The 19,276-nt window shown below is 43.5% G+C and overlaps 1 protein-coding gene across 1 annotated transcript in view; it reads left to right on the forward strand.

Annotated features, from left to right (window-relative positions):
• LOC149358987 (MFS-type transporter SLC18B1-like) overlaps positions 1 to 18,842 on the forward strand; it is a 30,781-nt gene extending 11,939 nt beyond the window's left edge. The window contains exons 2-13 of the mRNA XM_089568957.1: positions 4,644 to 4,739; positions 6,171 to 6,244; positions 6,937 to 7,084; positions 8,050 to 8,118; positions 8,421 to 8,520; positions 10,011 to 10,165; positions 10,249 to 10,347; positions 10,714 to 10,802; positions 11,978 to 12,073; positions 15,025 to 15,099; positions 16,049 to 16,142; positions 18,717 to 18,842. Of these exons, the coding sequence (XP_089425083.1) occupies positions 4,644 to 4,739; positions 6,171 to 6,244; positions 6,937 to 7,084; positions 8,050 to 8,118; positions 8,421 to 8,520; positions 10,011 to 10,165; positions 10,249 to 10,347; positions 10,714 to 10,802; positions 11,978 to 12,073; positions 15,025 to 15,099; positions 16,049 to 16,142; positions 18,717 to 18,842 (1,221 nt within the window). The remainder of the gene's footprint in view (positions 1 to 4,643; positions 4,740 to 6,170; positions 6,245 to 6,936; positions 7,085 to 8,049; positions 8,119 to 8,420; positions 8,521 to 10,010; positions 10,166 to 10,248; positions 10,348 to 10,713; positions 10,803 to 11,977; positions 12,074 to 15,024; positions 15,100 to 16,048; positions 16,143 to 18,716) is intronic.
• Positions 18,843 to 19,276: the final 434 nt, after the last annotated feature.

Here is a 19,276-nt window from a genome sequence, read left to right on the forward strand (position 1 = left end):
TGAGGATTACTAAAGATTTAATTTCCGTTTCCTTTACAACATGTTTCAAAGTAGTAAAACCTTATAATTTTTTTTTAATTTTTAATGTTTAAAGTAGCTTACGGCGGTAACGTAAAAACATGTGGTACCCTATCAACGCGTTTAGTTTCGATGCTTGTTTAGTCTTTACGGCATTAGAAATAGGATATACAAGGGGCTGCGAGAGATGTGCAGCAAATATTTACAGTCACATGTTAGCTGCCAGATTTACCACGCAATCCCTGGCTGAAGTAAAATCTCTCTGTTCATGTCTTTTGAGGAAGATGATGCCGTACAGGCACCATAATTCAAACATTTTCTTTTTCTACTTTGAAATAGCATCTCCTTTCATACTATCTGTCATAGCCCTCTGCTGGCCACATGTAACGGTGCTGCGTTCTTTGTAGAAGCAGCCCCTTAGGTTGTAGGCATAGTAAATAGGAACTACCTTCAACGAGCGAGTTGTAAAAATCCCAAGATGGGATTGACAGTATTCCGAAATAAATAAATAAATAAATTAAACAAGTTTTAAGCGCTTTTCGTCGTTTGTAATAAAATCTTTGCTCAAAGCCAGTTAAGCAATCAGTAAATAACTAATGGAGAAGTGATAGGCAACGTGCCCTGTCCACTCAGCCTCGCTACTGTCCGACTGTCCTTTCCGCAGCCGCCGGAGATAGTCGGTTGGATAACAGACGAAAAGGCTTGATTGTTTACTGCACAAACATAAGCCCAGGATTGTCAATAAGAACATGTGCTTATAGTTGTTTCTATCCTCTTTCACTTGCTCCACTACCACCGCGCAGAGCGGTTCAGGGGCCAAAAAACTGTGAGCTAGCTAGCACGGCTTGCCTTTCTTCATAACCTTCTCCTTGTTTACAACGGGAGACATGCGCCTGATTCACGGCGTGCTGTATCATTCTTCGCACAGCCTTGACCAGTCGGCCAGACGCGCGCAGTGAATTACATTGCCAGGTGGCCTGTAAAAAGCCGCGTCCGGCACCCTACAAACCTGCTTTCCCCGCTCGCTAAGCTCTGTGCTATTCCGCTGTTCTAGGCACGGAAAGCGTCAGTGCAGGTTGCCTGTAAACTCTTTTAGGTGTTCGTTCTATGCTGGCACGTTCCCATTTTACATGCGACAGAGATAGAATGATGACTTGTAGGCATTTAGTTTCTTTTCTCTCTAGAAAATTGGAGCGTAGTAGCGTGACGTCATAATGAATGTGTTCCATTTTAGAGCAGGATGTTAGTCACTAGGTTGGAATATTGTCTCAAAAGATACAGGTTATTGATTCAATTATGACATAATCATATGCCGTAGCGAAACGCCTAAGCTTTGCGAACATTTATGTGCCCTTTTTTAATGGACGCTCAATTTATTTTGCATGGCGAAATTAGACGGGTTATAATAAATGAAGCATCCACGACCTTCGTGCTCAAGGGCCCAGCTCCTTAGCCACTTGCCCATCCCGACGCGTCGAAAATACGGAAGGATGCTGACTGTCTCGTTGTTTTCGCTATGTTCTAGACTCGCCTTACAATTAGATCGATGACGTTAAACAATTCCAACCACCTTTGTTAGTTGAGGGAGCACTGCAATCAGAATAAATTGATTATTACGTCTTGAAGTCATCAACACAGTTGACGTTACCAGCAACGTGATAGGTATAGGAACTCAAGAACCGAAAATGAACTAGAAAACTTTTGTTTCGTGCATTCCAATACAATTTGTGTTGATCCCTCAGCGTCGTTGCTTGAAGGCTTGACCGCAAAAACAAAGTGAAGTAACTCCCGGTTTGTGGACGCCGGCACAAATGCTCCCTGCCGCCCCCAGTGAGAGAAAACAGCCAAGGGAATGGCCCCCGCTGCGAGCAGAGTAATTTAATCCTTATATTCGCGATTGCAGGACACAGCGCAAAAAAGAACGGAATACAAGAACAAGGAGAACGACAGGACGGTTCTTAATTGTATTCCGTTCTTTTTTGTGCTGCATCCTGAAAGCATGGAAACAAATAACTCGCCCAACAGCAAGTGCTGTTTATTCTTGAGCACTCACACATGACTCATTATGCCATGGAGTGCTGTGCTGTGTTGGTCCGGATGGTATCTATCTGTCCAGACTGGAGTAGGGTCGTGCACTCAGCGTTTCCTTTCATGTGAAGGTGCGGTGAGTTAGCGACAACGCCCGTACATGTTTCTATGCTGGAGTGAGCGAGTGTTTCCTGCTGAACCCTTTCTCTCTAAAAGCATGCAGCGCTGTCCAAGCTGGAAGTGGCGTGGAATTGCCAGTGTAACGCATCAATCTTGCAATTCGTTTTTACGAATTTCAATTGACGCTCCGAGGGGCTAATTATGGTCACAGTGCACGTGTCGCGCCGCTCTAGCCAGAGGCGATGGATTTAAAAGAAAATTATTAGGACAGAGTTTTAACATTCCGTTTGCTCAGCAAATCAAATTTTAGAAACCTGTTTGCACAACAACAGTTCCTGACGGGAAAGCTTTCCGGCCGGGCCAGTTGCGGTCACAGCAGATAAAACCTCCAAGAAGTTGGCATATTGCGATTCTCAGAAAGATAAAAATAATGGGTTTTTAGGTGATCTAGTTCCCTTCCTGAAGCGTGACGTCCCCAGTGGCAAATCCTAGTGACAACGGGGCAGTGGTGTCGTTTGAGTCATTTACGAAGGGCGAGAGGGAACAAATGTAATGAAAGACGGAAGAAAATAGTAAAACTCTGATCGGCTGATTGCAGCGAAAGCTTAATCAACGGCTGCTTGCTTATAGTGGGCCAGAACATGACCGCGCATCTTCGCAGAACATCCGGCGCGGATGCGTTACATATGCCGCCATAATTGTTTTATGAGCGGAAGGTTGTTTCAATGAACCCAGCGTCAGAAAACATAACTAAGCCGTTTCTGGTTGCGTAGGCCGAGCGGGATTTGGCTGCATTTTGTCCCCAGCTGTGTTAGTGGCATTTCCTGCAGTTAACATGTATACCTGCACCGCGGTAGATAAAAAGGTGGTAGATTGTGCCATTGTCTTGCACGCAGGTTAAACGAATATTACTTCGTTGTGCACCGCCATTTTGCCCCCATGGGTGAGGGTTAGGGAACTGAAACTTGAATGCCTGCCCGAACAGCGATAAAAATTTTAAACAACAGAGATAACTCATCTACGATGGTCAAACGGAAATGCATTCCATGGCCGTCGCGTCATATAGTTCTGGCTATGGAGCTTAGGACGTTAAAATTATTTATGGACGCCATCCATAAAGCATTTTTCTTTTCCTGTTGTTGACTCATTGCCGGCTTCGAATGACTTTACGTGGATGGTCATCTTTAGACGTGGACTGTCCTCCATAGGTTTCCGTATTAATGGCTGCCGTTCTTTCAGACTACAGATTAGATTTTAGATAGAGTGTCTTGGCTTTGTCACACCAGCATTTCCATGATATTAGTTTTTAATCTTCTGCTCTCTCCCGAATTTTCTTTGGCTAGGAGGAGCCATGATAAGTTATTACTGTATCTTCAGTCCGACGCCAAGACTTAATAAGAATAGTTTTCTAACCTAGTTAACTTTCGCAGTGGCGCTAGCCAATCAAGAACAATGTCTTCTTCAAGTTTTTTTGGCTGCGAAACACAAACAGTCTCGTGAAACTTGTAACGTGTAAGCTTGGTCCAATAGATACACAAGTTTTGTTTTGAGTGACGCTTGGCCAATGGATGGAAGGCATGTGAGGAATTCACAATAACCGCAGCAAAGCTGATTTGGACATACAGACACAGGCTTGAAACATTCTTGAACATCCTCTCGTTTCTTTATTTCCATCCTTCATCATTTTCATCATCGCGTTGTTTGGGCTCCCACCCCGGGTGAGACAGTTATAACGCGTTTTCTTTCCTCTTAACCAACTATTATTAGCACGACATCGTTAGAGTGGCATGTTCGGCGGCAACCCGGGGATTGAAAGGACGAAATTTCGTTCGGGGGCTGCCACTGAGACGTGATAACTAAATTTCCAGGGGTCAATAGTGTTGATTATGAGGCCGCAACATAACTCAAACTTCATTACGACATGTAAGAATGTAAAGTAAACAAATCGCGCTGAAAAGGAAATTGGGGTGAAATGGTGATCGAAACCGGGACCCTTGGACCGCGAGTCAGACGCGCTACCACTAGAAGATCGAGGCACGTTCGATGGACTTGGTTAAAGGAAGGCTGCGTCCTGTGGAGAATACAAAAATTAATAGAAACTATCTAAAAATTAGGGGAATAAATATACAAAGAAATAAAGTAAAAAATTAAATTAAATTAAATTAAAAATGAAGCAAACAAACAACAGAGTCTGTGTCTGCGAAGTCATATGTAAAGAGGACCCCCAGCCTCTAAGGAAACCCTTTAACGTTATCGTGTAATATTCTGAAGGCGGACTTTTACTGTCCCCCGAAATTTTATTTCTACTATTAAATGTCGGATCTTATGCTTGTCAGCCTATCTACACACCCATAGCTCTCTGACCACCAAAATACGACCGCTTGGAGTACTGCGACTACAAGCGGAACTGTGAGATCAAATATCTGATGGAACTCTTGAGGCCAGGCTCACACTTTCTTTGTTTTTGTTTCTTTCAGGCTTCAACTAAAGGCTTGGACGCAGACGAGTTCAGCTATGTCTACTCCACGTATAGGATTGCAATGATATTGGGAGCAATGCTCGCGGAAAGAATTGTGAGTGAAATCTGAAGTGGCATTATGTTCATTGTTGAGTTACCGGTATGGTATGCTAATTGTCTCAGCAGCATGTGAAAAACACATTAGGTGACCAGTAAGCACCTTAATGTGTGAATTCTTAATAAAGGTCAACGTCGAAGCCTGGCACTCAAGTGCGAATGAGTTTGTCGACGTTTGTTCGCTTGCAACTGTTTCAGTTTCTTTTGGTCTATTTCTCACTTACATTTGGAGGTTGCAGCAGTACCGCACGTCAGGCTCTCGTACCCGCCTTTGTAGCCTTGCACTGGCAATGTTGCAAGTTAAATGATCAAAAGCTCGGCTATCTTGGTGAGAAAAAACGGTAAATCTCTCTCATCCAATCGGACTGCGTAGTCGAAGCCACATAATACATCGACAAATCAGACATCAAATTTTTAAAAGTGTTTACATATTAAAATAGGCTGTAATTGTCCGGTGTAGAGGCCCCGCACGCAAGCCTATCACGATTATATGAGAGTTTTCTAACATCATTGAGAGTTTGGTCTCTTTTTTGGCTGTCGACAGGTACGGCTTCAACATCACTAACAAGCTGTAGTAATGCCAGTTACCGTACTTACTGATGCAGAACCGCGGCTCGGAAAGCAATAAAAAAGTGCAACGTAACTCACACTTACACCTGGCAATAGTTTCTTGTGAGACTAAACGTGGTGATTTTCTGCATTTTGTATATTTCATTTCGCTAAAGAGCGTTTACGTGTTGACTGAAGTTATCGACAACCTCAAATAACTCAGCTTTCGTTAGGTAAATTACAAGCGTTGCCATGACAACCAAATAATGTAACTTTTATGCGGTAGAAATTATGCACTAACTTTAGGTTGTCCGTCTAAAGTCATCGTTGCCTTGTTAAAGACAGCAAGCTTGCACCTACCATGCCTTTTTTTTTGTTAAGCACAGAGTAAAAATCCCCGGAAGTCATGAAGCGCTCCACAGGAGTTGACCATACGCACACAGCTATGTCCTACACATACAAAAATGGGCGTTCAGAACCAGTTTTTACCATTTCAAATGGATTACACTTCTAAGGCAAGGAAAGTTTAAAAAACAAAACAAATAGCGAATTTTTTCAAGCAAGATTGCTTTGCACAGATATGCGAGCTTCCATAAAGTGCCAAGTTAAGTTTGCTGTTGTATGTTCATCCGACGAAAACGGCGAAAAAACTCAAAAAAGGGGAAGAAGCACAATATGGCCGCCTGTGGACGCTCAGTTGTGCTTCTTCCGTTCCATACACGTATTTTTCTTTTGCTTTTTCCAACGATTTGAGCTTCCATGACTGTCGCATGAGTTACGTTCTATAGCCTTTCTTACATGTGCTGCTGGCTTCTTGAGCCAAGAGCACTGCAGCCGGATTGACCTTTTTACCGTAAACCTTTTTATCACTTTCACACAGATGATTTGGAGTACACCGGTAACATGCTACCTCGTTGGCATGACGGGATACTTTGCGTTCAACGTCATTTACGGGTAATGCAGTTTTACTCTTCCTATTAAACTCAGTGTCTTTATCTGGCTTGCGCATCTAGACCGCGGGTGTTAACTTCGTCTATTCTTAGGCCGAAGCATCGCACAAAGATAAATTACACCTTAACTGATCTAAGGTAGAGAAAGTATAAAGAATTGTTTAACAAATGATTGCGACAGAAACGAATTTGAAGTGACGTCACAAATAAGTAAACCCTGGTCACAGTTACAACAAACAGTTGTTTTTGACAATTTTAGTTCCCTTGTTCTTGAACAAAGACACACTGAATTTAGAAAAAGATAAAGCATCTGGACTAGTGTTCATGCCAAGAAGCGTCTTGCGATTTCTGTACAACACCGTTTTTCACTGAGTCTCTACTTGGAGACGAGAATGATCACCTGTGAATACTGAGTCTACGCGGTTTAAGCTTTTCATGTGAAGTCCGCACTCCATATGCACTAATTAGGAGAAGAAATTAGAAGAGTTTAAAATGGTCTCTGCTTTTTAAGGCCTGTCTACGCCACTACCTTGCACCTAGTGTAGACGAGTTCATTTGTAAGTCATTATCCTGAAGAGGTCTTGCAAATAAAGCGTTCATTTTCGCACCAAAACTGTTGTGTGATTTCGCTTGGTCTGCCCCCCCCCCCTCCCCCCCCCCCTTTTCCCCGTCCGCCTTTCTTTTGCCTTCTATCAGGTCATTGTACTGGATGCCAGGAGGAACTGTGCTTCTTGTCATCAGCTTAGCATCATCTTTTCTGGGCGGGGTTGCATACAGTCTGTATATAGTCAGTGCTTACGCAGTCTTCACAAATCGCTTTGTTTCGAACACTGGAGTCGCCATAGTAAGTAATTTTCCTCGTTCGCATATCGACACACCTTTGCCTCTGTTTATAATGTTTCATCAAAACTGCATTTTGGCACTACTTCTAATCAAGGCAGACTAAAAGAACTCCAATATAAACACTTTTCCTTCCGTCAAGTGACTTGGATTCGAGAAAGACTAGTCATTCAGCATGCGCTTAAATAAGCGGGAACGCCAGACCAACAAATATCGAAGTATACTCAACCAATGTTTTTCGCAATGCATCTTCCGGCCATAATACTGAGAGTACTGTGTAATATTTAGGCAGGCAGATGTCAGTAATCACCTTTAAACGCAGCAGCAGCGACGATTTTCCTCTTGGTACTCTTACTTTTAGGCAGCTTAAACTGAACTCCCGCACTAATTTGCGCATGCTTGTGAGCATCAATACTATTTTCACCAGCAAGCGATTAGAGGGAAGGTCGGGGCCGCACAGTTAAATATTATTTTCGCTTTTATCGATAACAAATTCGTTTATTATGAATGCAGTATTAACTTTAACTGAGCAAATGAAGTGGAACAAGATAGGACGTGGTGCAGTTAGGAAGGAAAATTGGTTTGGTTTGGTTTATGGGGTTTAACGTCCCAAAGCGACTAAGGCTATGAGAGACGCCGTAGTGAAGGGCTCCAGAAATTTCGACCACCTGGGGTTCTTTAACGTGCACTGACATCGCACAGTACACGGGCCTCTAGAATTTTTCCTCCAAAGAAATTCTAGCTGCCGCGGCCGGGATCGAACCCGCGTCTTTCGGGTCAGTAGCCGAGCACCATAGCCACTGAGCCACCGCGTCGGAAGAAGGAAAATTGGCAATCCTTTTTTCTACACGAGAGCAGAAACATATTTGCGGTCAGAACCCTGAAGCAAAATAATCACAAATATTTAGTAAGAAATTCAACACGCCGACTCTCAAGGTTTGATGTGAACATCGTGTGTTTTCTTGCCAGGCAGCATTGGAGTTCACGTTCACAAGTGGCAACATGGTGGGCTCAATTCTTGGTGGCACGCTCATTGATGTGAGTATAATGTATCTTCGAAATTTTGCTCCGCGTAAAATCACCCGAGCTGCTAACTTCGGAATTTCTATTAAATAAAATAGAAATATTACAGACGACGAGCGTCTTCCTTTTTCACGCAATTTCAGTTCTCGTGATTTACAACCACACCCTTTTACAACCACTGCATCTTCTGAGAACAGCCTATTAAGTATAAATGACAGGAACACTGAAATTCATTCTGCTTCCGTAACACATCTCTAATTAGCGTCTTGAAAGGTTTCTAACTCGTGGAGCTAACTATGCCTTTACTTCTCTTGCAGAAATTTGGATACCCCGCACCATTCTATGTCATTGGGACAATCATAATGTTCTCGTTCCCAGCTATCGCAAAGCTCAAGTCTGTGCTCAACAAAGATTACGGTAAGAGCACAAAACGGACACTCTCCACTTCCCTTTACGGGATTTTTCGTCCCGCTTGCTTCTGTAGTCCAGAGTAAATAGTTTTGTAGTGATGGTTCGTCGCGTTCAAACCGGTTCAAGTTTCTCTGCACGAGTAGCGTCCCCTACGTCTCAATTCTACTGAAATTGCTTATCGGTTACCAGCAACGCCTTGCAGGGTATTACGGCACGGGGCTACAGGTGTTCAATATGGACATGACAAATTAATTCAAAGCATGGAAGAAGGCTTCATTTCATGAGGTGGTTTCGGCTAATCGAAGCCTTTCCTTTAGCCCGTTCTGACTTTGCCCCGATCCCTATCCTTCTTCTTGCTCCACCTGTGCTGTGAGCAAACAAGCACCCTTACCAAGCGACAGGCCGGAAAAAAATGGTCTCACAATGTATTGCTTTTGTCTTTCTCGAGCTATAGCCCTTTATAGTAGCCATGCCAACAAATCGCACTATGAGGTGAGCCACCACTTCCCACGAACTGAAGTGCCGAACGCGATCCCATTGCCAAACCAAGTTGAGTGAGTGGCAACGAAAGTGTAAAGGAGCTCTAAGCCTAACTGAAATGTTTCAGCAAATTAAGGCACGTTCGCTGTAACCAAAATCGCCAGATAATAAAGGGAGCAGTGAATCACAGAAGCGGTCGTTCGGAGGGGGGCTAATTTATATAATTCGAGGGGAAGAAATGTTGCCACGACGGGGTCATCCAAACAAGCTTCTATAAAACCTAAAAAAATATATATAAGCCATCGTGTGCGATGGTAGGCAGCCCACATTGGTTCTGATTGTGATATCAGACAGGCTGAAATAAATAGGAACACCATCTCAAACTCTGGAAATGGCTGGATGCACCGATAAAAATTGCCACAGGAAATGCAATGTCCTGTGTGAACCAAAAATAAGTATTTTCATTCGTCGATGCTTTCTAACGTAAAAAAAAAATGTCAAGCGACATGGTGCAGTGAAAGTTCTGGAAATTACTCACCCGGTTTTGCATTCTGTTTAATTTTGTTTATGATTCCTTTGTTAAAGCGTAGTTGCTTTCTGTTCGTCTCTTTTTTTTTTGTTGAGCGGGGAGGGGGCTCGAGTTCAACCGCCCTACTTGCTCTTCTAAAGCTTCTAAAGCTTCAATACCGGTAAATTATAAATATTACAATTAAAAAAACAGGCATATGTACAAAATATTTACCGTGGTCAGTTTACACAAATAGAAACAGTATGTCTCTGGCCGCTTTCAAAAGCAGGGCACTCTACGTATGTGTGTGGATATGGAGAATACTTGTACAACAGCGCTCAGAGCAATTGTAAAAGTATTTCTCGACATATCCGGCGCGTTCACATACAGCAGGTCGTGCATTTAACGTAGGGTCATCTCTCTCCCACCCTTCATTTCAAAGTACACGCTAGCGCAAACGGAAGTGTGTGCAGCTCATAGGCTCATTCTGCCCCTCTTGAAATTTCAGGTTCTTTCGCCGAAACACACGACCCGAAAGCAGTCACAATAAACTACACAAAGCTCCTGTGGGATCCAATGTTCATTGCGGGTCTTGGCTGCATGGTTCTTTGTTGGGGCCAGATGGGATTCAACGAACCAACGCTAGAGCCCAGCCTGAGAGAGGTTTGTCCCATACCATAGCCCCCATTGCCCTTTAGAACAAGTACGCGCTTCGTTTTCTAATTCTTGACCGTTTCCTTTTCCAGTTCAATTTGACCAGCACAGAAATCGGCAGCGTATATACAGTTCAGTTCGGTAGCTCCGCAGTTGGGAGCATCGCGGCTGCAGTCTTCGCCCATTTCAAGGTATATTGTATTTGTTAATTTTATCGAGAACTTTGCTTTCCGGTCAATGATGTGACACCTTAAGCTAATCAACAACAAAAAAAGAATACGGTTTTCAACTCGGCTTCAAGCTTCCATTTGCCAGCCATCAGGGTTAACTGAGTGATCACGGAAACCACATTATGCTAACTATACTCAGCAGGACGAATGCGATCTCCGAAGGGAATATATTTTGCTTTAGAAACGAACGCTGAAGAAGCCTGCATTTAATTCATTTGCAGCCGTACGAGAGCGTTTGAGTGCATGTTAATGGCAATTTTCTTTCCTTCAAACGAAGCTTAAAATGTGTAGTGGCCGTGAGCAATAATTCTACTTTCAATTTCGCAGGGAGAAACATTATTTGCACTCATCGGTCTTGTGCTGTCTGTGGTGGCGTTCCTGATAATTGGGCCGGCCCCTTTTATTCCCATCAAACGGTAAGAAGCCCACAGCCAACACTACGTTCACCTGAATTTTTCACTTTTCCCAGCCTTTTTTCAGAAGAGCGACAACTAAGAATTTGTTCTTACAATCCTAGGGGACCGTACGCCCGATAAATCATACCGTAAAGTATCAATGCTGCAGGGCCGCGTCTTCTCTTTAGGATAATGGCTATCACCAATGGATTACCTTACCCTAAATCTGCGGCTTAATGAGGTGATTATGTAAAAAAGCGTGATCAGTTAGTCGATAGAGCCTGCCTGTCCGCATGAGGTCGATCTTCATGAGTAGAACGATGAATAGAAAAAGCTTTATCGTAGTTGTTATTCAGCTGCCTGAAAAATGCTGCCTGACGTCCAGGAGGACCTTGAAAAAAAGAGAATCTTCTTTATGAGCACCAACAAGTCCTGCGCACTCACTTCAACTGCGGTCATCCTTATTTGTACGTTGCTATCCTGATCGTAAATCCTTATAACACGACTGTGCAACAGTCTATGATGTGCTAGTATTTGTGGCAAACGGTTGCATTCCCTCATCGACAAATTTGTGCTCATACAGGGGCCCTTCGCATTGTCTGTTGTAATTCGATAAAGCATAATTCTGCGTAGCAAACAAACTAAGAACTCTATTTTGCATACGAAGTCCATCTCTCCTTTTTCATGCCACTAAGTATTCTTTATATGAGCAGCCTTTAATCTGAACTTATACTGATGACGCCTACTGTAACACAGCTAAGAATACACCCTGGCGAAATCTAGTGTTCTCTAGTACACAAGGCCACTTGGCCCTGTGCCAACATAATCTTGCGTAGGCATTGCGTGCGTGACAGAATCCTTTTCAAATCGATAAACATCATCGTCGTCGTCACCTTAACTACTGCCACGGTTCTATCTAATTCCCGCAAACTTGTTAAATCATCTGCCTAACCAAGTTTCTCCCGTCCCCTGCTGCGCTTGCCTTCTTTTTAGTATCCAATCACTTGCCCTCAACGACCATCGGTTATCTTGCCTTCGTATTACATGTTCTGCCCAAGCCCATTTCTTCTTCTTGATTTCGTCTAGGATGTCATTAACCCGCGTTTGTGCCCTGACCCACTCTGCCCTCCTCGTATTCCTTAACGGCATACAAATCATAAAAACAAAGTTTAATGTGCACATAACATTCCTTGCAGGAGTCTCCCAATGGTGTACATCTCACAAGTGTTCACCGGCGTTGGCATCTCTTCCCTCTACATATGCGGTTTCTGCCACTCATTGACGGTGACACTGTGAGTGCAACTTGTATAACACGACAAATGTCGCGAGAAAAGCTACTGCTCTCTTGTCAAATACAAAAACACCGGAGGTGTCCATGAGAGATCGAACACGTATGTCAGATTGAAATCGTTATTTCAATAAAAAAAAAAAACAAAATAGTGGAAGTACACAAGGAAGAACATATCCGAGCTTACTTTTTGAAAGGAAAAATTGTCCTTTCCGAAAGAAAAAAATCAGAAAGCCAACTTCGTGGACGGCCGGTTCTCCGCAGTTCGAGAAACCTGAACATTGGGCCGCTATAAAAAGAAATTGTGTGCGCCCAGCTCTCCAGATATTTTTCTGTCGACACTCCGCGTACAGCATAATGAGGCGACGGGTGTAATTTTGTCTCCCAGGATGGGTGTCGAGTAAAAAAAATGTAAACGTCACACATTTTGAAAAACGTTCAAGATATGAAGACGTATACCTCCGAAAATTTGAAACCAAGAACCTTTAAAGTTTTAGACATGACTATGTGTTCTGCTGTTAATATCCATACTCATTTCGGAGTGCCTGGTAGGATTTCTTCATGTTTGAAAATAAAGTCGCATGCGTGAAAAACGCATGCGTTGTCAAATTTTGCAAAAATTTTACACAAGAACTTTCAATTTCCTTATGACTTTCAGAAATGATGCTTCAAAACGCACCCAATTCCATGCTTAAAAATACTGCATTATTCTTTAATTTCGAGACTTGCAGTGTGACCCTGTTAGTGTGTTAGTGTGACTGCCGCTACCATTTGAGCAACGGATTAGAAGGGTAAGGTTTCAACTTGAAAGACAAAGTGCTCAGTGAACAGAAAAGAATTTCGAATTAATCATGCAATGAGAAGTTTGTAATAAAAACTGCCGCTAAGAAGAGTCATTATTCTTTAAATATCGTCACCTGCGCTTCGCGCTCATTTCATAAAACTGCCGCGCTCGCTTTTCTACGCCTATCAGCACAACGCTCGCTTCCTTTATGGGCACATCACCTGCGCCAAACCGCACGAACAGAGATGGTCAGCCGAGATCGTAGGTCCTTATTGAGCAGCCGAGATGTTTTCTACCAAATGACGGACGAAACATCGACCTTCGCCCTTGAGCGAACGCGGTGTGTCGGGGAGAGGCGTGGAGTGGCTCAAAAGTTTACTCTTTTCGAATTTCTCTCTCTCAGCTCGGAGCGACGACTAGCGAAGGAATTCAGAGTATGAGCCTTGCTTTCATGCGAGTTCCCTAGCCGCAGTGAGTTGGCCGTGAGCACGACGGGCTATGGTTCGCCAGAGTCTCTTGCCTTCGTTTGCTGTTATGGAAAAGGGTTATAGCCAAAAGCGCGTGTACTGCGCAGATTATTCCAGGAAGTATTAGAAAAGAATTTCTGGTGCACCTCTGGAAGTGCCTGAGAAGTTGGTCGACACATGACTACATAAGATGTCTTCAGAAGCAAGCCATTAGCGAGGAATAGGAGTTTTTGCAGAAGAGCAGCATTGTCGTCTACTTTGACTTTGCAGAAAGCACAACTGTTCTCATTCCTCAGAGAAACGAAGAAGCTAAAAGAAATTCCATGTTCCTCCGCAGTCAAAACAAGAAAAAAACCGTAGTTTAGCTACCATAAGTAACAACAGAACCTACGATTCTGCACACGCTTTTTACGCTCTCAGTAAAGCACATGAGTGACTAGACGTATTCGGTACCTTCATATACTAACATGACGGATGTCAGCGATGACGCAGCAAGCCACTTGAAAAACAAGTACCAACTTCATGAGCTCGAGCGCAACCATTGGACTTCTGCAAAGTGGATGTTCACGACAACTGGGCATGGCAAAAATGCCTGCGATGGAATCAGGGGTCTTGTGAAGCATCAAGCTAGGCTGCATAATTTCAGAGGGCACGCTGCGGCCGCCATCAAGTCAGCGTCTAAAATGGTAGAAGCACTGACAACTAAGCTGTCGAAGATCATTGATTCGCATTCCGAAAGTTGGGGCTGAAATATTCAGAGAGGCGAAAGAGAAATAATGGGTGTCTGTTACCGCTGTGCGTGGCATTGAGACATGGCACTTGTTTTTGGCACTGCACAGAGACCTACACGGTGCATGTGTTTCCAAGCAGAACGCTGGATTCGGGAAAAAAAAATACCGTAACCTACAAACATGGACATATCAAGTATCTCTTGATGAAACACGAGAAAGTCATCGGGAAATTGCGAATGAAAAGCATTGTTGAGACAAGTATTTTGAAAGCACAAGAAGATTGAAGTCGCTGAAACACTACGGGCCAAAAAAAAAAAAAAGCAGCGCACCCGCTCTCTTTGCGAAAAGAGGAAGATCAGTGTTCCTCACGTTATGACATTCAAATTCAACTTTTCCTACGTAAAGTTTACATTCTTCACTTTTTGATGAATGCCGGCTTTGTCGAGGAGCGCAAGTGCTCAAAAAATCGTGAGACTCAAGGAATACGAACCATGTATTTAATTTTTAGAACTCTAAACTATCAAAATCAGAAGCTAAATTATGTACATCCTCATTCAGCGCGTTTAAAGTGGTTAAAAATGTCGCATTTATATTCGCATTTATTATTCGCAGCCACGGAGTGGCTTCATGGGCAGCGACACAGTGCAAAAGCGTATTGCGCTCCTAATTGGCTAGAGGCAACTGTAATTAGCGCAACTTTGCGAAGGAACACAGTGAAGAGCTGGGTGTTTCCTCGCAATATATTTCATCGCAGGACCGGCATCCTAGTCACATATTCCGTCAGCTAGGTTGATATTTTATTCGTTTTCCTAAGACTACGGTTTCCGCTTATGCTCGGAGCTAATGGAATAAAGTCACAATGTACGTCTGAAGGTAGCACACATTTGTATTCTTTTCCTCTGTTTTACCTGCTTGCCGTGAAATCGAGGGCTTTGTCACGGTAGGGTTCTCATACAAGGTATTTTCATTGCAGGCAGCGCGGATATCCAGACACCGTCCGGACTACGGGCTTCGTGTCGAGTGTATCACACACTTGTCTTTTCATAGGGTAAGCATTTCTGCATGCATCAAAAATACCGAGATGGCTTGACCACATCGCGCGCACATTTTAATGTATCCGCCTCCTCAAGCAACTGCGGCACTTCTTTTTTTTTACTGTGGTAGGGGAGGGGTGGTTGGGGGGGGGGGGGGGGGGGTGAGGATAAGAGGCAGCGAATATCGCCGGACTCAGTCAATAAGAAGCCAAGGGACACTTAATGTAGTTTGCCCAAGCGCGTACACTGAGCATAGCTTGTGCTGCTCAAATCATCCTCTGCTAACTTCAACGTTGCAGTGGAAATGATCAAAACATAGTTTAACTTTTCTACAATCTGCACCCTTTACTCACGAAGCCGATGAGTGCGTACTCAACCTAAGCTCCAACGTGCCTGTCAGCCACTGCGACACACTGCAAAGATTGAGCTGGACGAGTAACGTCCACCTTAAATTTGCATCCCATGATTATAACTGAAATTTTCCCGAACACTACATTTTCCCTCTGCAGTACCCTGCAGATGACTCCGGAACAATAGAGAAGCACTGGGCTTCAGCTGACATCAGGGCTGAAATCGTTACAGAGATTCAAACTGCACACAGCGTCAAGCGCACCCCATGTGCAGTGTTTATCAAAAATACACGCATTATTGTGTTTGCTTCCAAACTGTGAAGTACGTGGTACGTTTAAATTCGTCAGCGCTGTAAATCTCTGGCCGGTGAAGGCAACGTGACCTCAAGTTGTGGACGGAACGCTAGCAGTCTAAAATGAGCCTTTAAAATCAAATGCCACATATTGACAATTGTGCGGAGGCTCTATAGAGTCTTCCTTAACAAGCGTTCAGCACTTTTGAACGTTTAAACAGGGTGCACTCGCTGTAATCTCAGCTGCTGTGTACGTAAAACTATCTAGTATTGCGTGCTAACCCTCAGTGCTCATTTTTCACTTCCTTCCATTCTTTCAGAGGTCTCGTAATGCCGCCCATAGCTGGCTACTTGGTGGAGGCATTCGGCTACAGCTCTGCAACAACAGTTATGGCTGTTCTCCTCGCTGCCTGGGTAAGCCTTCTTGCTTCTTACATCTTTGTTCTGCAGTCGTTCTGTCAAACTCTCTCAAAACCTGTCTCTCTCCGAACATGCATCGTACATAATACAGCGTGAATGAGCCTACGTAAACACGCGTTGGCAGTACACAACACTGTGTATGTATTTAAGAACAACTTCGCCTCGTTGGACACTACACTGCACCGAAGGTCTTTTTGCTCCAAGCATAGTCTTTTGATCTACAGATGATTATCAGACGTCATTCGAAGAGGGCCGTCCCGAGGAATGTCTCGAAACCTTGAATCGTGAAGGTTCTGCACTATACTAAATTTTTTTCGGTGCCAACCATTGGATTCAGACACTGCCGCTACTACATGTGCTACTTTGTGTTAGACTACTATTATTTCACCAATCGTTTTTTATCATTTCCTTTTTATTCCATTCTGTTTCCTGTGTTGTTGCGTGGCGAAAATACCCCCTGCTAGTGAGTAATGTAGCCCCACGCCAATATCGCGTTTTTTCACGGTTGCATCAGTATTAGCCGCTTATAGAAACATGGTAAATGTTCGTTGAGGGCCAAGTACATCGCCTCTTTCTCCCAGATCACACCTCGCAGGTGTTGGACAGACAGTGAAGAGCGTTTGGTGATTCACTGAGCTATCGGCTCAAACGTCCCAGACGCAAGTTCTGAGGTCTAGAAGGTTGGGAACAAGACGTAATACTTTTGAAAGAAAAATTGACGACTGGAAAAGCTATTCTCTCGACATTCAACGGGGAGCACGTCGTACTGTGGGGAAAAGAGAGCGGTTTGCTGCGGCAACGCGTTGAGGTAGAACAGCGTGAAGGCGGATATTGCGAGGCCGCAGTCTTGGGGCACCGCTTCAGTCATTGAAAGTTTACATTCGCAAAACTGCAGGAATACTTTAGGCACCCGTGAGATTCAGGGATGAAAACTACGACCCTGGTCCACCTGAGGTGAACATCGATTACTTAACTCGCACCGGGAAAGAGCGTTGCGGTGGCGGTGTTCAATATTAAAATGACACTGAGAACAAATCAAAAATGGCTTGTATGGGTAGATTAATCGTCCTAGTGGCAGAGAAGCTACTTCCGCTGAAAATTTAGCATTTATGAGCTAAAATAGTCAGGAAGAAAATTCTCTACCGGACGTTTTCGCAAGAAAACTGCGCTTAGACAAAAATAATGATGGTTTTTTGCACGCGAATCAGTGGGGCTAGGTTACACTGCTATTTATTTCCAAATGGTGATAACGTAGTTCTTTTCGGGCTTGAAGTCTCGGGTTTCGTTCGAGTGGCGTGAAGATTTTGAATCCAATCTCTCAGCAACGAACTCACCCTTACCTTCCGAACAAATATCAAAATGACCAGAAAGAGGCATAAAACCAATTTAAGGAGAAAATGAATTTCACACGGCTATTACAGGTGTCCCTTTAAGGCGCCGACGGAATGAACCTTAAAATGATTGCGTCAACAAATGATCCGCTTGTGACAAGAAGTCGCAAAAAAAAAACTTTCTTATTTCATACCACTGCTCACACAGAAAAAAAGATAATAAACTGTATTTTTGAAGGTTTTGAACTAGACTGCCTAGCCCGCGTTAATTCCCTGTTTTACTGGTCATTCAACAACTAGCGTCATCTGCTGGCCGCCAATAGCCAACAATGCATAACTCAGTAGGGATACCTTAAACTTTTAATTATGAGAAAACTAGAGTGTCCCTGTAGATCCCACGCGAATAAGGTAATTATCATGTCCGACTCTTCTTCCTGGCTACAAAATCTCACCTATAAAATGTTTCCTCTGCTCACACAAACTATTTCCGACGGTCATAGAAAATCAATGGGATACATCGAACATTCAAAATTCCATTGGTGGTCTTGGGCGTTCGGTGCCCCCCGGCTTGTGGTGGCAGCCTCGCGAACTAAACGTGTATGTCCATATTGCTGGGCTTCTTAAACAACTATTGTCCGTGGAAAATCTGTGGTTTAAAGTGTTGCGAGGAACTGTTAGGAAAGGCTATTTCATAGCTAAGGATTGTTGTGACAGATATTGCATGGCTGTGCGAGGTATCACAGCACAGTTTTATTGGCATTCATATCATGCAACCTGATTTAGTTCGGCATACCACAAATTTCACGGGCCCTATTAAACAGCGGAGACGACAAAATTTTCCGTATTAGCAGCTGCATATGACTGTTAAGTTAACGATTAAGACTACTTTGAACTGGCGAAAACAGCCAGTCTTCCTTAGTGTAAACTTCGCCATAAAAAAATCCAAGAGTATACCTAAACAGGCATTTTGCAACAACCGTCATTAATCTTGTTCTCCACAAAGCATCACAAAAACCGCAACTGTACACAGATTCGGTCAATCTCATTTCAAGCGACATGCTGTGCCATTTCAGTACCTATGGCCAGTGTGTACGGTAGAAAGCATTTCTGGTTTTTACAATGCTGAACTGAGACTACACACTGAGACTACACACAAAGCGTCATAGCACTGATGGCAGCTAAACAATATCACGAGCATTTTGCTTTGTCTGATCCTAAGCACTTGATTACTGCGCAGGTCCCTGTCATGCTTACCGTGTGGGTCGCCAAGGTATTCTTCTCGTACAGAGCGGCAAACGTGAACCTGACTGATGCACGAGATAAATGGTCACTTCAAGATAATCATTTCTTCCCCAAAAAATAAAGCATTTTACTTACAATTATTCGCATGCTGTTGGTTTCTTCAACAAGGCAGTAGTATCTGCAATCATGTTTCTTTGTGTTCAGCGCCTTATAGTATCAAACTATTCACACTTTTTCGCGTGCAAAGTGCACCTGCGACTGACAAACATGGCTCCGTTGATGAAGTCAGGTGTCATAATCTGCGAACCTATGCACAAAAACGCCCCCATAGAGGAAGAAAAAATGCTGTTCAGACTGTGGTAGATTCTGAAGGAGAAAATAAGCAGTTTTCGGGTAGTGAAAGTACCAAACGTTTTTCGATCTGCGGATTCCCCAACATGCATGGGACATTGTCGAGAGAAGTAAAAATCATTCAATCCGAAAACAAAGAAAAAGAACGAATAAGAGAGCTAACCATGCTTTGTCAGCGAACAAGAGCAGCAATCCGACATTTGC

The sequence above is a fragment of the Amblyomma mixtum genome, chromosome 2 (genome assembly GCF_055824585.1).
Source record: "Amblyomma mixtum isolate Tamu chromosome 2, ASM5582458v1, whole genome shotgun sequence".
Lineage (NCBI taxonomy): Eukaryota > Metazoa > Arthropoda > Arachnida > Ixodida > Ixodidae > Amblyomma > Amblyomma mixtum.